The 20,617-nt window shown below is 38.4% G+C and overlaps 2 protein-coding genes and 1 pseudogene across 4 annotated transcripts; 1 reads left to right on the forward strand and 2 right to left on the reverse strand.

The window, feature by feature from the left end:
* Nucleotides 1–837: 837 nt before the first annotated feature.
* LOC113711690 (uncharacterized) lies at nt 838–3,343 on the reverse strand. 3 transcript variants are annotated; one of them, XM_027234858.2, is made up of 3 exons: nt 3,056–3,343; nt 1,975–2,433; nt 838–1,743 (listed from the first exon to the last, which is right to left on the reverse strand). In XM_027234858.2, exons 1-3 carry the CDS (start codon nt 3,167–3,169, stop codon nt 1,045–1,047), a joined length of 1,272 nt encoding a protein of 423 aa, XP_027090659.2. In that variant the 5' UTR covers nt 3,170–3,343; the 3' UTR covers nt 838–1,044. The 3 variants fall into 3 exon arrangements, with proteins under 3 accessions (XP_027090659.2, XP_027090661.2, XP_027090660.2); XM_027234860.2 differs by having other exon boundaries at nt 1,975–2,485; nt 3,056–3,342; XM_027234859.2 differs by having other exon boundaries at nt 1,975–2,489; nt 3,056–3,342.
* A 547-nt stretch (nt 3,344–3,890) lies between these two features.
* On the reverse strand, nt 3,891–10,174 carry LOC140004581 (uncharacterized; annotated as a pseudogene).
* Nucleotides 10,175–13,221: 3,047 nt separating this feature from the next.
* Nucleotides 13,222–20,478, forward strand: LOC113720176 (uncharacterized). The gene is made up of 5 exons (XM_072069635.1): nt 13,222–13,481; nt 14,359–14,488; nt 14,739–16,058; nt 16,400–19,641; nt 20,431–20,478. The coding sequence occupies exons 2-5, from the start codon at nt 14,374–14,376 to the stop codon at nt 20,476–20,478; spliced, it is 4,725 nt and encodes a 1,574-aa protein (XP_071925736.1). The 5' UTR covers nt 13,222–13,481; nt 14,359–14,373.
* The last annotated feature ends 139 nt before the right edge of the window (nt 20,479–20,617 follow it).

The raw sequence follows: 20,617 nt of genomic DNA on the forward strand, positions 1-20,617 counted from the left end.
TATTATTAAACGTGTCTAAACACATTAAAATTTTAATTTATTAAGTTTAAGTACAAAATTGAATTAATGAATTATCAAGCAAAGCCTTACAATTCTTCCTTCTGGACCGCCGACCCATCCCCCAACAAAGAATTTAAATTGACAAATATTCATTTCCTTCTTACTATGCAATTCAATTACCTGATAATATCCATTCAAACCAGTTATTTGGGTAATATACAGAATTAGGGGACAAGGTATCGTTCATCAACTTCGAAAGAAGCACAAATTGATATTCCTCTAATTTAGTTGTATCAGTATTTCAGAATAGTTCAATCAACTACTTACCTTATTGAACCACAACTTCAATTTTTGCCATTGCCTACACAATTCCTTAATGGGCATCACTGTCTGCAGAATTCACAAGTCACAACCCTTGCAAAAATTCCTGGGAACCCTGGCAACTGTGAATTATTGCCCACAGAAGCCATACCCTCGACACCAATCAAATATGTCTTCAACAGGGACGTGTAAAAGAAGCTAGGTTCTTCGCCAGCCCACCATGATGCGTATGTGCTTTTCAAAGGAAAAGCATGAAAAAGAATGGATACAATCAAGATGTACCATAAATAGAATAATTATTGTTCTCGTGAGGTTCTTCAAGAGAGCCCGCTTCTTGCCAGCAAGATAAACAAAAGGAGATTCAAAATTTAGAAAGCACGGAGTACATTCAAATGTAATGAAAGAACCATACAGGCATCAGGAGCAATAACTAATTCCTTTTTCTAGATACAGGATACTTGCAGTCTATGTCAAGTGAGCCTGTAATGATAGCTTGAGAAATCAAATCCATGGGAGTTGACATTTGTAATGCTCAACCATTTGAATATACCTCACTAATTGATTCATGAACTTGATATCATATAGGTTTCTCACCCAAAATTGAAAATACTATCCACCAGTGGATTATAACATAATTTACCCAAAAATTCCACAGGTTACTTGCCTGCAGTTGTATGAATCATATTTCCAACAAAGAGTTAACGGAAAAGTCAGAACGATTAGTTAGAGGGACCAACTTGACCGTAACAAGAAAGCAGGAAAGTGAGAAGTTCTATCAGCCAAGTATACAACAGCTGGCTGAAATCTAAATCGTTTACCAAAACTAAAATTTAGGAAGGCTTCTACCTGAAAATGGTCCCAACTTCTTGAACCTTGGACCAGACCACCCATGCTTAAGCCCCAGCCAAGATCATCTTCAGGCGTGTCAGACATGCTAACAGCCCACTGTAGATGTCTAGTGTTTGATTGTTTCATTTCAATCCAACCACCTATTCGTGTGCTCTCATCAAGCTCTGATTCAAGCATCAGCGCAACAGATCCATCCAACCGTTCCCCTTCCCCATATGTGTCAATCTGCAAACCATTTTCCTCAATAGATGTTTCAGAAAGTTTACGTTGCCTAAAAATGCTGAAAGGGGTTGTCATAGCTCCAAGACGCAGTCTTTGATTTGACAATTTTGGCACTTTATGGACACCCAAAAGTGAGAGTTTTGTACTTTGAGATAGTTGATAGACAACTTGCCCAAAAGTGCCAAAGCAATTCGTGATTTCACTACAGTTGGTTGGCAATCCTAGTCCAGAAACAAACTGAGCCAATGAGGCAACAACATTTGACTTCTTGACCATTATGCCAAGAGCACTTCCATTCTTCTGATTCAGGAAGGGTGGTCCATACGCTGAATACTCGGAGAAGCCCTTGTCCTACAAATCAAGAAGAGCAATCAGTATGTGCCATACAGAGAGAATGGGAAGTTTGAAAATACATGAGGCTGTTTGATCATTTATGTCCACATGCACCTGAGTGACCACATTATAATTAACGTTTAATATTGTTGCGGTAAAAAAAACTTACAAATGCAAGCAGACAAACACAACAGAAAAAGAGAATTCCATATGAAAAAGAAGCATTAATAGTTGCAGATGAAGTTTTACCTTATGAAAAGAGCTCATATCAACTGCCACATCACTGCATGTAGCACCCATAGGGATAGCAACCGCAGAAAACCAATCACTGACATTTGCTGAATAGAGAAGCTTTCCCAAAGACAGTGGCCTTTCCAAAGTGTTGCCTTGGTCTTTTCTAACAGCCACAAACTCTGCGACAAGCATATCTTTCTCCCTAATGACTGTTTCAAATACAAGTCTTAGATCCACGCCAGTCCGAATACCTGCATTTTGGACTGTTTGATGTTGCTGATCATCAAAATTGTCCACCATAAACATTGCACCAACCACATCTATATCTCCCCTTACACGGGTACTAGCCTCTTGGAATGGAGTTGCTTTTGAAGTTTTATAAAACGTCAGCATTCGTTCCACCTTGTCTTGCCTATCTCTTAGTTTCATAATATCAGAAAAGGCTTCTCGTTGCAACCGCTTCAAAATTTTAATCTGAAAATCACATCATTGCAAGAGTTGTAAAGCCCCATCAAACAGCCTGTAGCTACCTATGCACGCAAAAAGCACGTCAAGCTCAAGCAGGTCAACATATAAAGTTTCGTCAAGGCTGATGCCCACAAGAATGTTGCTTCACATACTCCCAAAATAAAAAACTAGAGAACTTCTGCAATAAATAGAGATATATGTGGCAGCCACAAATAATAATCTCTCAGAGTATGGCATGACACATTTCTGTTTCATTCTTCAGTATTCTTCTACATGACTATCCACGGAAGACTATCAACTCGTACATGGCAGAAACTATCAGGAAACTATGTACTTGAACGCATTCTATAGTTGGCTCTGACATAAAAACACAAGCTTAAACAACAACCAACAAGGGATTTAAGCATTGAACCATGTACTATTTCACAATGCATGGATGAATCCCAAAAAAAAAAAAAAAAAAAACCCACATAGATCACAGCTCATTAAATCAATCAATTGCCAACCTAGCCAGTACAATTCAGATACAAAAACCTTTGAACCAACAAAGACGGTAATTTCTTAACATAAACAATCTGAATAAAGGGGAAAAATTTATAGTAATAAAAAATAAGAAATGGACAAGTACCGGATTTCGGCGGTTGAAATTTTGTGGCCAGTGAAGGATGCCACGAGCCAACAGGTCCTGAGAGGATTTAGCAAAATCTTTCAATTTATCCACCACCGAAGCCACTGGCTCCATTCCACTTTCACCCAAATTCGTCGCCGTAAGAGAAATTTTATTTAAATTCTATCTTCTTAGCAGAAACCAATTACTGCTCCTCCTACAGAAGCAGAAAGCAAACCACTGGAGAGCCGCGACGCTACTTCAACGCTACTTCGTCGGAGGCTGGCATGGGGAACTGGGACATAATAACGGGCTTTGGTGGGGAGAGTACAAATATGGGCCTTGGAATCAGTTGAGCTAAGAACTTTGGGCCTTGGGTTGTCTGTTGGGTCGTCTTCCTAAAATGGCCCGCTTTTAATCTCAAGACCTTCTTTTTTTTTATTTTTTTTGATAATACGTGAAGACCTAATCACTCGAATTGGTCTGAAATCTACGAATGGCCTGCTTTTAATGGATATTTGAATATCATAAAAGAAAAAAAATGGCCCGTTGATACCCATTTTGAGCTCCTTAGTCCTCACGTCAGGTATGAGTTTTGCATGAACTCGTATGATTACAAAATCTCAACCTGATCCTTTGAAGTACGAGTAGACGGTCAATACAATTTGTTCGTTCCGTAGTATTTTACTCCCGTTGGCGTAAATTTGATCCCTTCCCCTTCCCCGTCCCCTGGGTGGTCATTTACTTATTTTACAACGGCAAGAATAATACTACTACTTATAACAGGCAAAACATCCAGACGCCTGGAGTTTTCGAGAATGACTTGCATATATATATATAAAGAAGGAAGCCATCCAGACGCGTCATGTCTCGCGTTTTACAAAGTGTTTTGAATGTATTGTAGTAATGCTTCGGCAAATGTATAGAAGATTCAACAAGTAAACAATTACTCCTACTATATAGTGGTATATTTCAGTCATTTGAAGTAGATGAATCTCAAAAAAGTACGTGGACGTATAACTCCGGTGGTGCTAGCTAGGACATGGCAAAATCAGAATGATGAATCTGCTAGCTCAGAGAAAGCTGATGAGATTTTGCTTCAGAAATTGCTGGACTACGACTCTGTATGCCCTTTCTGTAAGATGAAAACTGTCCCAGAAAACGTAATCCAAAACGTTCGAGCATGTGTACTGGCACAGAAATGCAACTTCTACCAGTCCTGTGCCACAACAGCCCTTAAGTGAAATGGTGAACCCTGTCATGTGTCACGTAATAGTACGCTACTACTATCAGTACATTCTTCGGCTTCGCTCATTTTTATACAAGTTGAAAGAGAGGGGAGAAGCATACCATATTTTTGAGGGTTGTTGATGAGATCGAGGGGACGATTGTAGATGTCAACGTAAACCATCCTCGCCTTGGGGTACCTGCTATTGAGAGAGTTTATTTCTGCTATCAGCTTTGAGTTGAACAACTGTGCCATTTGATTGTAATCATCTGCACACTGTCTTAATACTCCTCCCCTCAGAGTTCTTTGTGATGGCATACATCCAATTGGTGGCAGACCAAAGACAGCAATTTTAAGAGCCCCGACTTTGTACAACTCCTTCAGAATTAAATACAAGAGGAAAGCATGTTATTGCCACAAGTTTGCAGAAATTTCTGATTCTTCCCTGAATGTTCTATATATTCAGGTATTACTCTGGGGAAAAAAAGCATAAATTACATGTAATTTATGATGATATGGCACCTAAAATTTAATACTTGGGATGGTGCTTCCTGTGTAATTGTGATCCACGGGGAGCTTTTTGACACATTGCTAAACTTTTGAATGGATACCTCTGGCCTAAATCCAAACCTTACCTGAATGAAAGAGGAAGCGGAGTTGAGCATGAGATCAGTGTAGGAAGGAACATCATAATGTGATTTTTGGCCGCCAAGGCCAAAATAAGTATTGGTAATATCGTTGCTGCCAATGACCACAGCAAAGAGACCGTTGCTTAAGATCTTGTTCTTGTTATCCTCTCCAAAAATCTCATGAAGCTTGGTTAAGTACTCTCTGAACAATTCTAACTGATCTGTTAGTGATAACACAGACTGATGAAAACACTAGTCAGAATCTAATTTTGTTGATAAAAAGACCACTAAAATGAAGAATATCCGAGATTCTGAATTAGGACGATAAATCTTACCGCCAGCTCAGATGTTAGAGGATCATACCCAGCTCCTCCTGAAGCAAAGTTCACTCCTGTTATGAGATCTTCAGTTTGCAAATTTGGGTCAAGGTAAGCTGGCAAAGCTTCTTTAATTCCCAATTCTTCAGCTGAAAGAAAGATAACTCCAAATCAAACAGTTGACACGGTGCAGCTAAAAAAAGAATAGATAGTACCCCCGGTACTAGCACTAGACACCGAGAGAGGGATCTGATGCAGTACCAATCAAGTCAGAGGGGACTTTTCCGTTAGAAAATCTTCCCGTGGGCCTTCCTCCCATGAAGTCCTGTCCATAAGGCGGATAATTGGCCTTAGCGATCGTTACAAGATTGTTATTGTTACCTGTATCAACTATTGAATCTCCAAAAAAAATGACAGCTGGAATTGAACTGTTATATGGCAGCCTTCTAGTTGCTGGGGCACTGCGTGAAAGAGAACCAAGACTCGAACTTGACAGCATCAAAAAAGAGAGAATTTTCATCAAAGATAGGAATTGCATTGTTGTCAATGATGCTCAACTCAGACTTTTGAGTCTGAGGCACTGAACATTAAGTCCCCCGTTATATCTTGTCACATCTAGTCAAAATGCCACAGCACGTAGTGTGCAGTTGGCGGTTGGATAGATGAAATTGCATGTTAGGGGTCATTTATTAGGGCATGGTTCCAATATCAGAATGCATGTTGGCCAAACCATTACAGTCTAAGTTCTAGTAATTCCAATCATGTCATGTGCATGCGTCCAGTTGAAATCCTTGAATCAATAGAAAACTACAGCATCAATAACAAGCTCATGATACTTCGATATCTTACTGCTGTACAATTAGTCAGGAATCAAGGCAGTTGCCAGCACTGACAAGCTGCATTTCCAAAAATGTAGATATGCATGAGTCTTCTTTTTTTCTTTTTCCCGGCTGCCAGAGCTCTGCCCGAATGACATATTGGATCTGCTGGGGACCAACCCGAAATGAAAGGCAGAGTGAAAGGGTGCATCCGAATCATTATTAGGTCTCCACAATATGGAGTTCCTGGAATCCCCAGTCTCGCTATACTCACATACACATTTGTTGCTAAAGGTGCACATAAAACAATCTGGCAGTAAAAACTCAAAATGGCATGATTGTATAAGAAACCTGACTCCGGATTGGCCTGAATTTACAGTCCCGCGAGGTGGGGGCGATTCTGAACAATCAATTATTAATAAGCATCACCTGTTCCTCGTCATTAAAACCAGAGTGGAAAGCCGAAAAAAAAATGGTAGAAGAATGAGTTATATGACAGCTGGTAGGAAAGAAACTGATAGCAGGTTGGCCCTGGACCAAATAGTTGAGAATCGTACTAATTCTATATGTCCACATCTCAAAATTATGCAATCAAATCGGGTAAGAAGAGCGAAAACAATGACCATCGGACGCACGCCCCCAAAAAAGAAGAAACATTGCATTAAATAGTTTCGATTCACATATACATACAATGTTCAATGCAGAAAGTTAAGATCCATGTGCTGTTACACAATTTCACAACGTTGATTTTGTGGCCCCAGTCGGCCTAGCAATGTTTATTTTGTTGCCAGATGATATTAGGGAAAAATCTTGAACTTGAACGGATTTAGAAGAAGTCATTAAGATAATTTTCGAGAATCTGTTTGACCAGCATCCTGTATCCTTGCTCTGTGGGATGGTAACTATCCCAAAACAGATACTTAGAGTCATCTTCACACGTCTTGGTGTATTCGTTGCATAAAATCGCTACCTCTACTTGCCCCGTACCGCAGCACCCATAATCCACAACTTCAAAACCTGATATCAGCGTAAAAATTTTTTGTTAATGTCATTCTGAATTTGCTGTAACAAAGTCAAAAGTTTTAAGTAAAATTCGTGATGATTTACATGGAGCCAAGATCGGTGATACTTAAAGACTTAAAAGAGCTAAGATTGATTACCATAATTTCCTGGATTCTGGATGATATCAAGTAGAGGTTGAAAAACTTCAATGTAAACAATCTTTCCCTGAGGATAATTTCTGCTGAGAGAACTAATCTCAGCTGAAAGCTTCCCATTGACCAATTGGGCTGCTTGGTTTTGGCTGGGAGCACAAACTCTTAAAGAACCTCCCGCTAGGGTTCTCTGAGATGGCACACATCCTATCGGTGGGACACTAAAAACAGCAATTTTGCTTGCGCCAAGTTTATGCAAATCCTTGACAATTTAGATCAAAGTTCATAAGCAAAAGTAGCTCACGAAACAATTGGAAGCTGCAGTAAAGAAACAGATAGCATTTTGGCACCTGTATAAAACTGGAAGCTGAGGATACCATAAGATCAGCGTAAGAATTAACATCGTACTGTGCTTTCCGAACCCCAAAGGTGAAGTACGTGTTGGCAATGTCATCACTGCCTGCTACTATCAAGAACATGGCGTTTGCTAGAATGTAGCTGGCTTTTTCTCCTCCGACGAGACGTTTGAGCTTGCCAATGTATTCCTTGAAGTATTCTAATTGCTGCTGTAGCGATATCACCGACTGATAACAATGCCATTAATGCTCAATTTTAGCTTCTCATAAAATTGATTCACTAGAATTATTACTGCTACTCCATCCGTCCAAAGCCAAAAATAGTCATCCTTTTCTTTAGAATGTCACCATTTTTTTCGGAGTATGCATGACAGCATGAGTGGAGATTTTAACTACAGTTCCAAAAACAAAAAAAATTTCCGTTTTCCCCTCAAAATCTGACAAACTAATGCAAAAGATTAGCTGCACAAAAGCTCTCTGTTTGATCAGGAAAAATGGTTACGACGAACATATCAATGCGACGGATGGAATAAAATGCTTTGAAGAAGGGAAGAAACAAAAGCCAAAAGTTGTACTGACCACTAATTGAGGAGTCTGGGGATCATATCCGGAGCCTCCTGAAGCAAAACTTACACCAGTTTGGAGATCATTGGGTTGCAAGTGCGGGTCAAGATAAGCTGGCACGATATCTTTAACTCCTAGTTCTTCAGCTGAATTGGAAATATAAGCGCCCTCGCGTAATTAGAACTGTGAGTAACAAGCAAAACAAGAAACAAGTATTCTGCTGTACAATTTTCATTCTTGAGTCACTACATGTAACTTGCATCTTTCTTCTTTCCAAATGAATACAGAATTTACGGGTTTCTTAAGAGGGTCTATGTTAATGTTTTGGTAGTTTTCTGAGGAATTTCTATATATTGACATAATTTACTGTGAGTAGTCGAAAATACATCGACGGTAATTTCAAACTCCAATTGAAGTTTTTAACAACAATTCAGAAGTCATAAGTAATCATATGAAACTTAATAAAATGATAGAAATTATACTGATTCCTTCTTTCTTTCCTGTGATGTAATTCAAATTAATAGTATAAGAATTTAACATGGACTGTAGTGTTGCCAGTGTGATGTAAAGCAGTGCAACCCAACCGAGTTGCTCGACTCGTGAGCTGGATCAACTACTCGACTCAAGTCCAATGCTCTCCAATGTTGAGTTGAATTTGATCTACTTGATAGGTAATTCGAATTAAGTTCTACGGTGGACAAATGTATTCATTGGATCAACAAACTTCGAGTAGTATTATATAGTACTAATTAACATATTAATATTAATATTTTTATTTATTAATATAAAATGTTGATTATTTTCTTTATTTAAATTTAAATAAAATATTAATTTATATTTCGTAAGCTCGATTAAACTCAAATTGAGCTTGACTTAGACTAAGGTAAAATAAAAAAGAACTCGAGTTCAGAAATTTGAGATCGAGTCCAGCTCTAGACTAGAGACTAAAGCATGCGTAGGGCCGGAGATGTCCTGTCCTGCAAGCGAACGTTGAAAACCGACCCAACCAGGCTAATAGAAACAAATTTGTGGATTCTGGTTCAGGGCTTTGGTCTGCGAATGCCTGTCAGACGCCTATGCTTTCATCAAAAACCTTGGCGAGTTTCTTTCTCTTCTTTTTTTGGCCGCAACATAATATAGTTTTATAATCTAATCTATTCTATTATATAGAAAGGAAGGAGAGTCTAAAATTACTGTACAAAAAATTAGCAGACATATCAATCTCAATAGATCAAAGGAATATTTTGACATATTTTCTAGATTTTTTTCACTGTAATTAGGGTTTAAAATCCGATCTACTGTTTAAAAAAGAAAATTTAATCCCTTTTTGATCGTTATGAAGACGGTACATCTACGCAGTGCAGTTACTCGTCCAGCCACTATCGACGTTTTCGGGAAAAAAAGAGGGGGGGGGGGGGGGGTTGGTGGGGGGTTTTACTTGTCCAGCCAATGAGGGTGCGAAGTTGAAGCGTGAATAGAATACCACGCCTTTAATTTCTTGAATCAGCCACCTTACCCAACGCTGCCCCTCCCTCAAACTCCAGAAACGAAATAAAACCCCGAGAGAGAGGAGAACATAGAAAAGTGTTCAACAGAATATTTGAGGCCGTGCTTGTCAAGTTGAAAACCTTACCAATTATGTCCGGAGGTGTCTTAGCATTGCTAAACCTTCCCGTTGGAACACCGCCAGCAAAGTCCTTTCCATAAGGATGAAAGTTGCACTTTACCAGTGAGGAAAGATTGTTGTTGTTACCCTGATCAACTATGGAGTCTCCAAAAGCGAAAACAGCTGTTACTGTTGCATTTTTCGGTAGCTTCACCCGAGCCTCACCTGAGTTGGAAAACATTAACAGGAACAGACAGCAGTAGTAGAACAAAGCCACTGATAGCAAACGTGACCGAGTGAAATTGGAAGACAACGGATGAGGAGACCGTTTCATGAGGAGAAAACCCATTCAATATTCCTCTCTACGCACACACATGCAATTGATTTCCGGGGTTTAAATACCAGTTTGAAGAGAGGAAAGAGTTTGTCAGGACTCGGACTTGTTACTGTCTTGATGTGTGTATATATATGGAAGATGGAATGACTGTTCATCGACAAAGGAAGGAGGAGAGAAGAGTGTACGTAGTCTAGTGTAGCCATCGAATTAGGAGGTGGGTGAGATTTATGATCGGTAATTAAGAGTATAAATTAATGACTAGAATCCGAATTGTATTGTACGTACTAATTATAAGACTAAAAGAGGAATGCTTAAATCTTTTGATGGTCAAACTAAAAACTGACCAAATAAACATATGGACGACGTATATACCCTTTAAAAGCTGCTCCAACATTTGTCTGAAAAAAGAGGCATCCACGGGCAAATTAAAACTTCTACTGGGCAAGCCAGGTGTCCTAATCCAGAGTAGTTCACTACTTCAGAATGTCATCTTTCAAAAGAAAATGCAAGACCTGTCTGTCAACGAGTAATTTTAATGATCAGAGGGAAAAAAAAATTTTTTTTTTTTGGGGGGTACGTAGTATGTAAAATGAATTAGAGGGTCACACGTAAATGGATAGTATGCATGAAGGCAAGTTGGTAATGTTAGCTCAGAAGATCGTTTTTGTGCCAAAAACATTAGCACATCATAAGGGTTGGTGGGCTACCTGGGATTCACGGCACTCCCCTGTTGTACAAGAGGAATTTAATTAGAACAGAGTCTGATGAATCAAATCTAATCCGAAGAATTCAGAAGCACGCACATATTCTGTAAATTAATGATTATGTTACAACGCTGATTCAGAAAAAAATGATTAGGTTGGGTAAACGACCTCAGAACCACGCACGCATTTCAGTTTTTCTGCTCGCATGCCCTATAAGTCTATGAGGCAGCTGTGCGTGCAAGAACCTTGGCTTTTAAGTAACAATTTAAAAGTAAATGAAAGAATTTCTCTTAATTTTCATCACAGTCTGTGGTAGATGCTTTGAATACGTATCACTGCATGTTCTAGAGAGCAAAAATCGTGAATGACCCTTAACGTCAAAATCAATGACGGATATATTAATTAGCTCCATGTTTGGCAAGGCCAAAAGTAATAAAGATAATAGCATATTTATCATGTAGGAAATCGGGTTGTAATAAAGATAATAGCAGCTGGAACGTTATTGGTAGATCAACAATTTAATTTACTCGCGGTTGACTGGGACATTTAACTTGTTATGCACTAAATTGATGATCATGTCAGAAGTGGTCAATGTTGCTGGTATGGAAAGCTCTGCAAGAAAAACACCAACATATACGCACTTGGGATGCTCGGTGACATGTTTTCTATGCCAATCCAATGCCACCTATAGTATTGCGCCAAGTGTCCTGTTATTATTTACACTTTAATTTTCTAATAATTCAACTTGGTTTGGTTTAATACTAGTGTAAATAATAACAGGACACTTGGTGCAATACTATAGGTGGCATTGGGTTGGCATAGAAAACATGTCATCGAGAATCCCAAGTGACATATACGGAGGCGTTTTTTGAGAGAAACGGAGTGGGAATGGCTTGGCATACACATGCTAGTGTGGTCTTTTGATCTGTTTTCCCCCATTAAGCAAGTACATTCTAGTTGTGAAAAAAAACAAGGGCTTAGATTTAGATTGATCTTGGGTGATAAGTTAAACAGCTGAAAATTAAAGACCTTGAAGGGGCTGTTGACTACACTACATGCCGCCCGCAGGTACGTTTGAGACATATAATTACTGAGAGGCAAACACGTACGCATGCGGACATCTTGGCAAGGAAGGGCATTTGTTTTATATGATATGATTCCTGCCCCAATTTTTTTTTTTTTCCCCCACAGCCCTCGCCCCCAAGTTTGTATCCCCTCTACTTTTGGATGATTTTCAGTTGGAAAACCATATCAATCTCCTGTGCAAATCACGGGAAATGCTTGAATCTGTTGCTTTCCGCTGGTTTCTTTCTCCACATGTGGTACTTCAATTAATATAGGTGATATTCTCACTAAAAATAATTTCTACAATAGATTCCGGGGTAGATAATCATAAGGTCAAAATTGGTCACTTATATGATATTTTTAAAATTCTAATACCAGTTAAATTCTCTTTATCTTTGAGATTTATATTTTTTTAAAAGGAAAATTTAAAATCGAATACGAATCGGATATCGATTGATCTGATTCGCATTATTTGAGTATCCGTTTGGATGCGGATCACTAATCTGATTTTCACGGATCCGATCATCCATTTGGTTCACAATTTGGATATCCAATCTACGAACACTAGGGGCATTCATCAACCACTCATTGAGAATTCTGTAAAACAAAATTTTGGGAATTCTGGAATCGATTTTTTAGGACCAGTGTCTGATTATCATCCAAATTTTAGTTTGGTAAGTGAATTTTAGTTGAAAAATCGTTAATTCGATAATATCCGAAATTCAAAATATCAATAGTAAGCAAAAATATTTTTTTCCCATGTATGTTTTCCAACAAAATTCAATCAATTTATTTAGTAATTCTTTACTGGACAGCTAGTTAGTAGTCAACAGTTAACTAATTACTAATTAGTATTTAGCAATATATGTGTGTGTATAGATATAACTAATACATATACCATTATCTTTACTATACTAAAGGTGCGAGTTGGGATTGCTACAGTGAATTTGGGCTGGTTATCATGCGATTGTGGTGACTTTGAGGGGCATGTTGGTCTTTTGTCATTCAGTGGTAGTGGCTTTGCTGGAAATTTGCTGCTTGGCTTTGTGGTGGGCGGTGAGTTTGTTGCTGGCAGCTGTCTGCATGGCTCTGGAAATTCGATGCTGTCTGCGTGGTTTTGTTGTGAGCGGTGAGTTTGTTGCTATCAGCTATCTGCATGGCCTTTGGAAATTCAATGTTGTCTGCGTGGCTTTGTTGTGGGTGATGCGTTTGCTGCTATCAGCTGTCTCCATGGTTTTTGTTCGCTGCTGTCCGCCTGGTGGCTTTGTGCTCGATGATTCTTAGTGATGTAGGTGGTGCGTTAGCTGATGTTCGCTGTTTGCATGGACTTCAGCCAGGTGTTTTTATTTGTAGTACACCTGTACAGCTATACATGCATGATATGCAAGGTTTATAGACAACGTGTCGTGTTCTCTTTTCACGCCACATAATTCTATCGTTTGTTTTTCTTGCGGCCATTCTATACAAAGCTTGCTATGAATTCTTTAGTCCACGCCCGCGTTTGTTGGTAGCTGCAGGAGTGGGTCCTTCATTCTTGTGCTCTTGTACTCTTTACGCATGTTTTCTTTCAGTTTGAGTTAGCTAATGCCGTAGTTTAACAAACAGATTGGTCCTTGCTGCTGAGCTCGAATTCCTCTATTTTATATTGCCTACTAATTTATATTGTCAAGTAAGAAGTTTTCTTTCCCGTTCGTGTTCTTTTTTGGCAGTTTGATGATTAGCCATACTATTGATTATTATCAACTATCATGCCAATTGATTGAATATGCAGGTCTAATGTTTTTTTACCTAACCTTTCTTTACTCATTGTTGCATATTTGTTTTCTTGTTCTGCTAGATTTCTTAGCACCATGCATGTTGATAATTATCTTTTTATTGCAAGTGGTAATAGTTTGAGTATTGCATGGTTTTCACCTAAACTTTTTGCTTAGTTCTGGCCAATTCCTTGGACTTATTCTGTTAACCTTAGAAATCTAACTTTCTAACACGGTCGCTTATCAAATTGGTTCTTTCTACAGCTTTTGAAATTTTTGTAAAATGTCTAAGTGAGCCAGAGTGTTAGCTGCAAGAGTGCAGCCTTCCAACTTTTTCGTATGTTTTTTCCTTTTCTCATACACGACCTCTTTTGCCAACTGAGAACTGAGCTTTGTCCTTTATTTCTGCCTTTCTGTGGTTTTGTCCTTGTAATGAAAAGCTTAATAAGTCGTTCAGGTGAGTGCAGTGGTTGTGCTCTTGTACTTTTTACGCATGTTTTTTTTCAGTTTGAGTTAGTTTCTTTCTACAGCTTTTGAAATTTTTGTAAAATGTCTAAGTGAAACAGAGTGTTAGCTGCAAGAGTGCAGCCTTCCAACTTTTTCGTATGTTTTTCCCTTTTCTCATAAACGACCTCTTTTGCCAACTGAGAATTGAGCTTTGTCCTTTATTTCTGTCTTTATGTGGTTTTGTCCTTGTAATGAAAAGCTTAATAAGTCGTTCAGGTGAGTGCATTCGTTCGGTGAATCAAAACTTATGATAAAATGCTTGTGAAAACCTTTTGACTTGTGTAGATCTAAGTTTGTTTAATGGGTCGTCAACGGAGATACGCAAGCTTGGAAGAAGCGAATCGGGACAGAAATGCAAAGAGGCGGCAGCAACGTGCTAATGCAAGTGCTAATCACAGTTCTGGCAAATACGAAGGTGTGTATGCTATAATCATGAATGCACATAGCATATGTCAGCCGTGCATAATGAGGACACTGCGTTATATTCATCTATGTATTAATTATCCTGCTATATTTAGCAAAGGTTGCTTTTTTCTGATCATACTTTTGTTCTAGCTAATTTGTCGGGATTTCGTAGAGTTATCATTGGTATGAGAAATGCTAGGCTTTAGAGGTATCGATTTTGCTAATACAAAAATGAATGAAACACTCATTCCTCTGAACAGTTGCTGTTGATCCAACGGGACTTTCCGTGTCTATCGAACAACCTTCCGGCCACCATTCAGCTGTGGAATTGCGATATAAAAGTAAGGTTAGTATCGACACTGACGGAGTAAACAACCAAGACGTACAACATGTTACACCGATCTGTTTGCATTCAAAGGTTAGTTCTATTAGTCATGCAAGTTGCAATACGACGACAAAGGATTGTGCAGAAACAGCAGTTAGCGGAATGCATGAATGTCTGAAAGAAGCGAGCGTAGAATCAACAATCTTAGCATCCACTTCTAACAGTGGTGTTGATGGTTATTCAGGAGACGCATGCTCATTGCCTATCATTACCGATCGCAGTGTTTTATCTGTGCGACCAGGCAGAAAGTGTCAATCAGTTCGGCAGGGTGATACAACGCAGAAACGGCGTAAGATGTTAGCAAGGGATCCATTAAGCGTCATTGCCACTGAGCCGGATATATTACTCGATATTCCAGATTGCCAACATTGTAAGGCAAAGAAATTTCAGTTAGAACCACCTGGATTTTGCTGTTCTTCTGGTGAAATCCAATTACTTCCTACTGAAATGCCAAGAGAACTAATGATGTTGTATCTTGAGGAATCTGAAGAAGCTGTTGAATTTCGCAGGTGCGTTAGAAGCTACAATAATATGTTTGCATTCACGTCTATTGGAGTGAACTGTGACAAATCATTGAATGAGTCTTATAATGGAATATACACCTTTAGAATCCAGGGCCAAATGTATCACTTTATAAATCAGTTAATCCCTAATGATGGTGATAAGGCAAGGAATGTGCAGTTATACTTTTTTGATACTGACCACGAAACAGTCAATCGGCTAGCCATCTCTAATAGATTTCGGCAGAGCCTAATTACTAAACTTGACGAGATCTTACGGATGAATCCTTATTCTGCGTTTTTCCGAGCCTTACAGAATCTATCAAACATAGATAATTATAAAATAGTATTGGAGTCTAGCCCTGCAGTGGATCAAAAAGTATTCAACAAACCAACTGTGTCCCAAGTTGGTGCCGTTTGGGCAGATAATTGTGATAATGAGCATGTGACTTCAAAGCATATTCAGGTTTATGGAAACAACGGAAAAACTCAAATTATTAAGCATTACTTCAGTTGTTATGATCCGTTGCAATACCCGCTCGTTTTTGCAAGCGGTGAGCCCGGTTGGCATCAAGGTATCAAACGCATTGTTCGTACTTCAAATGCGCGTAGGGCAGGTTCTTGCGAGGAAGAAGTTGAGCTAGCTCCATGTGCTGGAACAACACCGGATCAATTAATAAATGCTGAGAATTCAGGTAATTGGCTCTATGATATGTTCTAGATTTTTCTATAAACCTGTATCATATTTATATATTTTCCTATGAGTTTGTGCGGTATTTTTGAATACTAATTATGCAAGTTATTTGCTTTCTTTGCGTGCTACTTTAATATCTGTATGAATTTTACGTGATACTATCTCCTAATTATAGACTTGTATCATGTTTAGATATTTTCGTACGAGTTTGTACGGCATTGTTTTATATTAATTATGCAAATTATTTGCTTTTTTTGTGACTTACTCTAATTTTTTGATTATTTTTACGTAATACTATCTTGTAATATTACACCTTACTTATGTCTAATTATTCTTGACTAGCCATTCGTAAAAACAAGCGAAAACGCAATATGGTCTCATGTAGGGAGTACTACTGCTACAAACTACAGATTCGAGAGAACGATCGATCCATGCTATTGCATATAGGACGATTGTTACAACAGTACGTGGTAGATATGTATGTGAAAATCGAATCAACAAGGTTAGATTTCTACAGACTGAATGACAATCAAACGCGGCTTCGATCGGAGTTATATCAGAGCCTTATAGATAGTCTCGCGCAAGGAGAATCTTCGTCTTCCAATGTTGGAACACGAATAATTCTTACAGGATCATTCATTGGAGGACCTCGTGATATGAGGCGCCGCTACATGGATGCGATGTCATTGGTCCAGCGATATGGAAAACCAGACATCTTCTTAACAATGACTTGTAATCGAAATTGGCCTGAAATTAAAGATTTGCTCCTTCAAACTGATAAAGTTGAGAATCGCCCGGATTTAATTTCCCGTGTATTCAGAGCAAAATTAGAGCAATTAAAAAATGAACTGTTCAGGAAGAATATTTTTGGAGAAGTAGCAGCATATACCTATGTTATTGAATTTCAAAAACGAGGTCTTCCTCATGCTCATTTCTTAATTATTTTAAAACAAGGAAGTAAGATGTATTCTCCTGAAGCTTATGACCAAATTGTTTGTGCCGAGTTGCCTGATATCAATAAACACGAATATTTACACGGTCTTGTTGTTAAGCACATGATGCATGGTCCTTGTGGTACTATGAACCCTGCATGTGCATGTATGCGTAAGCATATTGGTTGCAAAGATAGATATCCCAAACAATTTCGTGAGTCAACGATACATACGACCAACTCATATCCACTATACCGTCGTCGAAATGACAAGAAGAAGGTCAAGGTACGCGGCCATTATCTTGATAATTGTTGGGTAGTACCTTATTGTCCTTATCTCTTAGCAAAATTTAATTGTCATATGAATGTTGAAATATGCTCCACAATTCAAGCTGTCAAGTATATATATAAATATATATATAAAGGGCATGATAGAGTTTTGTATCAGTTAAGTGACATTGAGACAAATAGCACCATTGATGAAATAAAAAATTATGTTGCAGCAAGATGGGTATCTCCTCCCGAAGCAATGTGGCGAATTTTTGGTTTCGATTTGAATCAAATACATCCATCTGTCATGACCTTAAAAGTACATTTGGAGAACAAACAGCCAGTAACATTTCCAGAAAAAAGCTCCCTTCATAGTGTTGTAAAAAATCAGGCTTTGCAAAAAACCATGCTAACAGAATTCTTTTCCATGAATAGGTATGACAACTACGCGAAGAATCTCAATTGTGTGTACGTACAGTTTCCTGAATACTTCAGATGGAACCAGCAATCAAAAATTTGGGAACAGCGTAAGCAAAGAGAAGTCATCGGTCGCCTTTTAGGTGCACATCCATCTGAAGGAGAAAGGTATTATTTACGAATTCTATTGATGCATGTGAGGAAACCAACTTCATTTACAGACTTGAGAACTGTAAATGGACATGTCTCTGCTTCATTCCATGACGCTGCGGATGAAATGGGACTGCTACAAACAGATAATGCATCTGAGCTATGTTTATCCGAAGCAGTTGCCTACAAAATGCCTAATTCGTTGCGGCAATTATTTGCTGCTATCTTAGTTTATTGCAGCCCAAAGAACCCTACTCAACTATGGCTAGAATTCAAAGACTTCCTATCTGAAGATATAAGGCGGGATTCTTCAATCCCGATTCATCTTATAGAAGCCAAAGTACTACAATGCATCGATAACTATTTACAATCAATGGGAAAAAGTTTAGCTGATTATCGGTTGAGCACACCACTGATCCAACAATCCCAACAAGAAGTAGTAGCGAGAGATATAGAAACTGAAAGGAATATAATTGTAACTGAGAGCGACCTTCGAGCAATTGACGAACTGAACAAAGATCAAATGAATGCCTATGAACAAATTTTAGATGTTGTTACAAGTAATGGCTCGACATCATTTTTTGTGGATGGACCAGGAGGTACGGGGAAAACATTTCTATACCGAGCTCTTCTCGCAAAAATCAGATCAACAGGTGGCATAGCACTTGCAACTGCAACTTCGGGCGTTGCAGCTTCAATCTTGCCTGGAGGCCGTACTGCGCACTCACGATTTAAAATACCGCTACATGATGATGATTCGAAGAGCTGTCGCGTTGGGAAGCAAACCGCAATTGCACAGTTGATTAGAGATGCAAGGCTTATTATCTGGGATGAGGCAAGTATGGCAAAACGAAAATCAATCGAACGGTTTGATGAAATGATGAGAGATGTCACTGGTCACAATCTGTTATTTGGTGGTAAGACTGTGGTTTTCGGAGGGGATTTCCGCCAAACATTACCGGTTGTGACAAGAGGTTATAAGGAAGATATTATTAGTGCAAGCTTAGTTATGTCTCCTATATGGAATCAACTGACAAAGCTAAGGCTGAAAGAAAATATGCGAGCTCGTTCAGACAAGAACTTCAGCGATTTTCTACTTCGAATTGGTAATGGTACAGAGATATCAAATCATATGAATGAAATCAAGATCCCAACATCGATAAATCTACACTTTGTACATCATACTTCATCAGTGGAAACTTTGGTAAGTATGGTATTCCCAGATATGGAGGCATTCATCAATAATCCATCGTCAATTGTTAACAGAGCTATCTTAATGACGCGGAATGATTTTGTGCATGAAATTAATGATATGCTAATCAACAAATTCCCAGGTTCGCAACAAACATATCTAAGTTTTGATGAAGCTCTTGATACATCGCATCAGTTGGAAAACCAAGATTTTTTGAATACGCTTACACCGAAAGGATTGCCCCCGCATGAATTAAAACTGAAAAAAAACTGTCCTGTTATGTTAATTCGAAATATAAACCCGACTGAAGGACTTTCAAATGGCACACGCCTTATATGCAAAGAATTCGGACGTAATGTCATTCATGCAGATATTTCTTTTGGTACATATACTGGTAAGTCAGTTTTCATACCCCGAATTCCTTTACAATGTTCAGATGATGAACTTTGCTCCGTTCCCTTTAAAAGAATTCAGTTCCCTTTAAGATTATGCTTCGCAATGACAATTAATAAAGCACAAGGGCAAACATTAGATTACGTTGGCTTATATCTAAAAGAACCTGTATTTTCGCACGGCCAGTTATATGTTGCATTATCACGGGGAAAAACGGCAAACAATGTGAAAGTACTTATTAGACCGTTAACTTTTTTCTCTGAGCAGACGGACTACACAAAAAATATTGTATACAAAGAAGTCTTGTCTATGATTGGTCTACATTAATTGTTACACGTTGCTCATTACTTTGAGAATAAAAAAATCCCAAAAAAAAAAGGAGTTTCTCTTGATTAGAATTCATTTCTTGTTGAAATTTGCTTTTAGAATCTGTTTTCTAAGCGCTCAATCCATCCTGAATACTAGAATCACTTTCTCACTGCATACCTTGTCGTCGGAGACTGACAACTTGTTGTCTACAAGCTCATCCGCATAGAAACACTAAATTAATTTCTCTTCCTCATTTGATAGCTATGATAATATGTATAAATAATCTAGCAACTACATAAATATAATAAAATGGCATTGAAAAATTATGCTCTTATTTTTAAGGACATGAGTGTCGTTCAATCAGAGATGACTAAGCAAAGGAAACAGAAAAATCTCGACAGAATAGACAATTCCCAACCAAAGGAAGATCTCAGACTACAATAATGTTTGCATTCTGCTATCAAGTCATGCATAAGATTTGTCTATCCTGAGACAATATAACTGTTCTTTGACCAGTTGTCCACCTCGAACATGTAATAAATATTTAAGTTCAGTACGCATCTTAATGATACAAAGGTTACATATTAACCTATGTCATTCCCTTTTTGTTCTTTAGAAAAAAAAAATTATCCTGACCAATATTTTATTTGTTTTCCTTCTTACGAGACCTTCATTAATAACATGAACTTTGTAGTACCATTGTGCATGCAGGCAAATTCTCTGCTCACGGCGATTGCTGCTGCAAAGGCTTTACGATGAGTCGCAAGTAAACAGGGAGGCTTCTTCTTCTACTGCCAGTAAAGCTTCGTCCCCAATATGATGCTTACAAAGAGAAGCATCTACTGTGCAGATGAAAGCAAGGCAACACTACAGTCAAGAAAAAGAATGTGACTGGTTA

This window comes from Coffea arabica, chromosome 10c, assembly GCF_036785885.1.
Source record: "Coffea arabica cultivar ET-39 chromosome 10c, Coffea Arabica ET-39 HiFi, whole genome shotgun sequence".
Lineage (NCBI taxonomy): Eukaryota > Viridiplantae > Streptophyta > Magnoliopsida > Gentianales > Rubiaceae > Coffea > Coffea arabica.

What these genes read in the sequence shown, in the direction of transcription:
- LOC113711690 (XM_027234858.2), bottom strand. Translation starts at nt 3,169, where the DNA reads ATGGAGCCAGTGGCTTCGGTGGTGGATAAATTGAAAGATTTTGCTAAA. An exon ending in ATTTCAACCGCCGAAATCCG is followed by an intron (nt 2,434 to 3,055) that starts GTACTTGTCCAT and finishes TGTGATTTTCAG; the next exon opens with ATTAAAATTTTGAAGCGGTT. An exon ending in ATATGAGCTCTTTTCATAAG is followed by an intron (nt 1,744 to 1,974) that starts GTAAAACTTCAT and finishes CTTGATTTGTAG; the next exon opens with GACAAGGGCTTCTCCGAGTA.
- LOC113720176 (XM_072069635.1), top strand. Translation starts at nt 14,374, where the DNA reads ATGGGTCGTCAACGGAGATACGCAAGCTTGGAAGAAGCGAATCGGGAC. An exon ending in AATAAATGCTGAGAATTCAG is followed by an intron (nt 16,059 to 16,399) that starts GTAATTGGCTCT and finishes ATTCTTGACTAG; the next exon opens with CCATTCGTAAAAACAAGCGA. An exon ending in AAACGGCAAACAATGTGAAA is followed by an intron (nt 19,642 to 20,430) that starts GTACTTATTAGA and finishes TTGTGCATGCAG; the next exon opens with GCAAATTCTCTGCTCACGGC.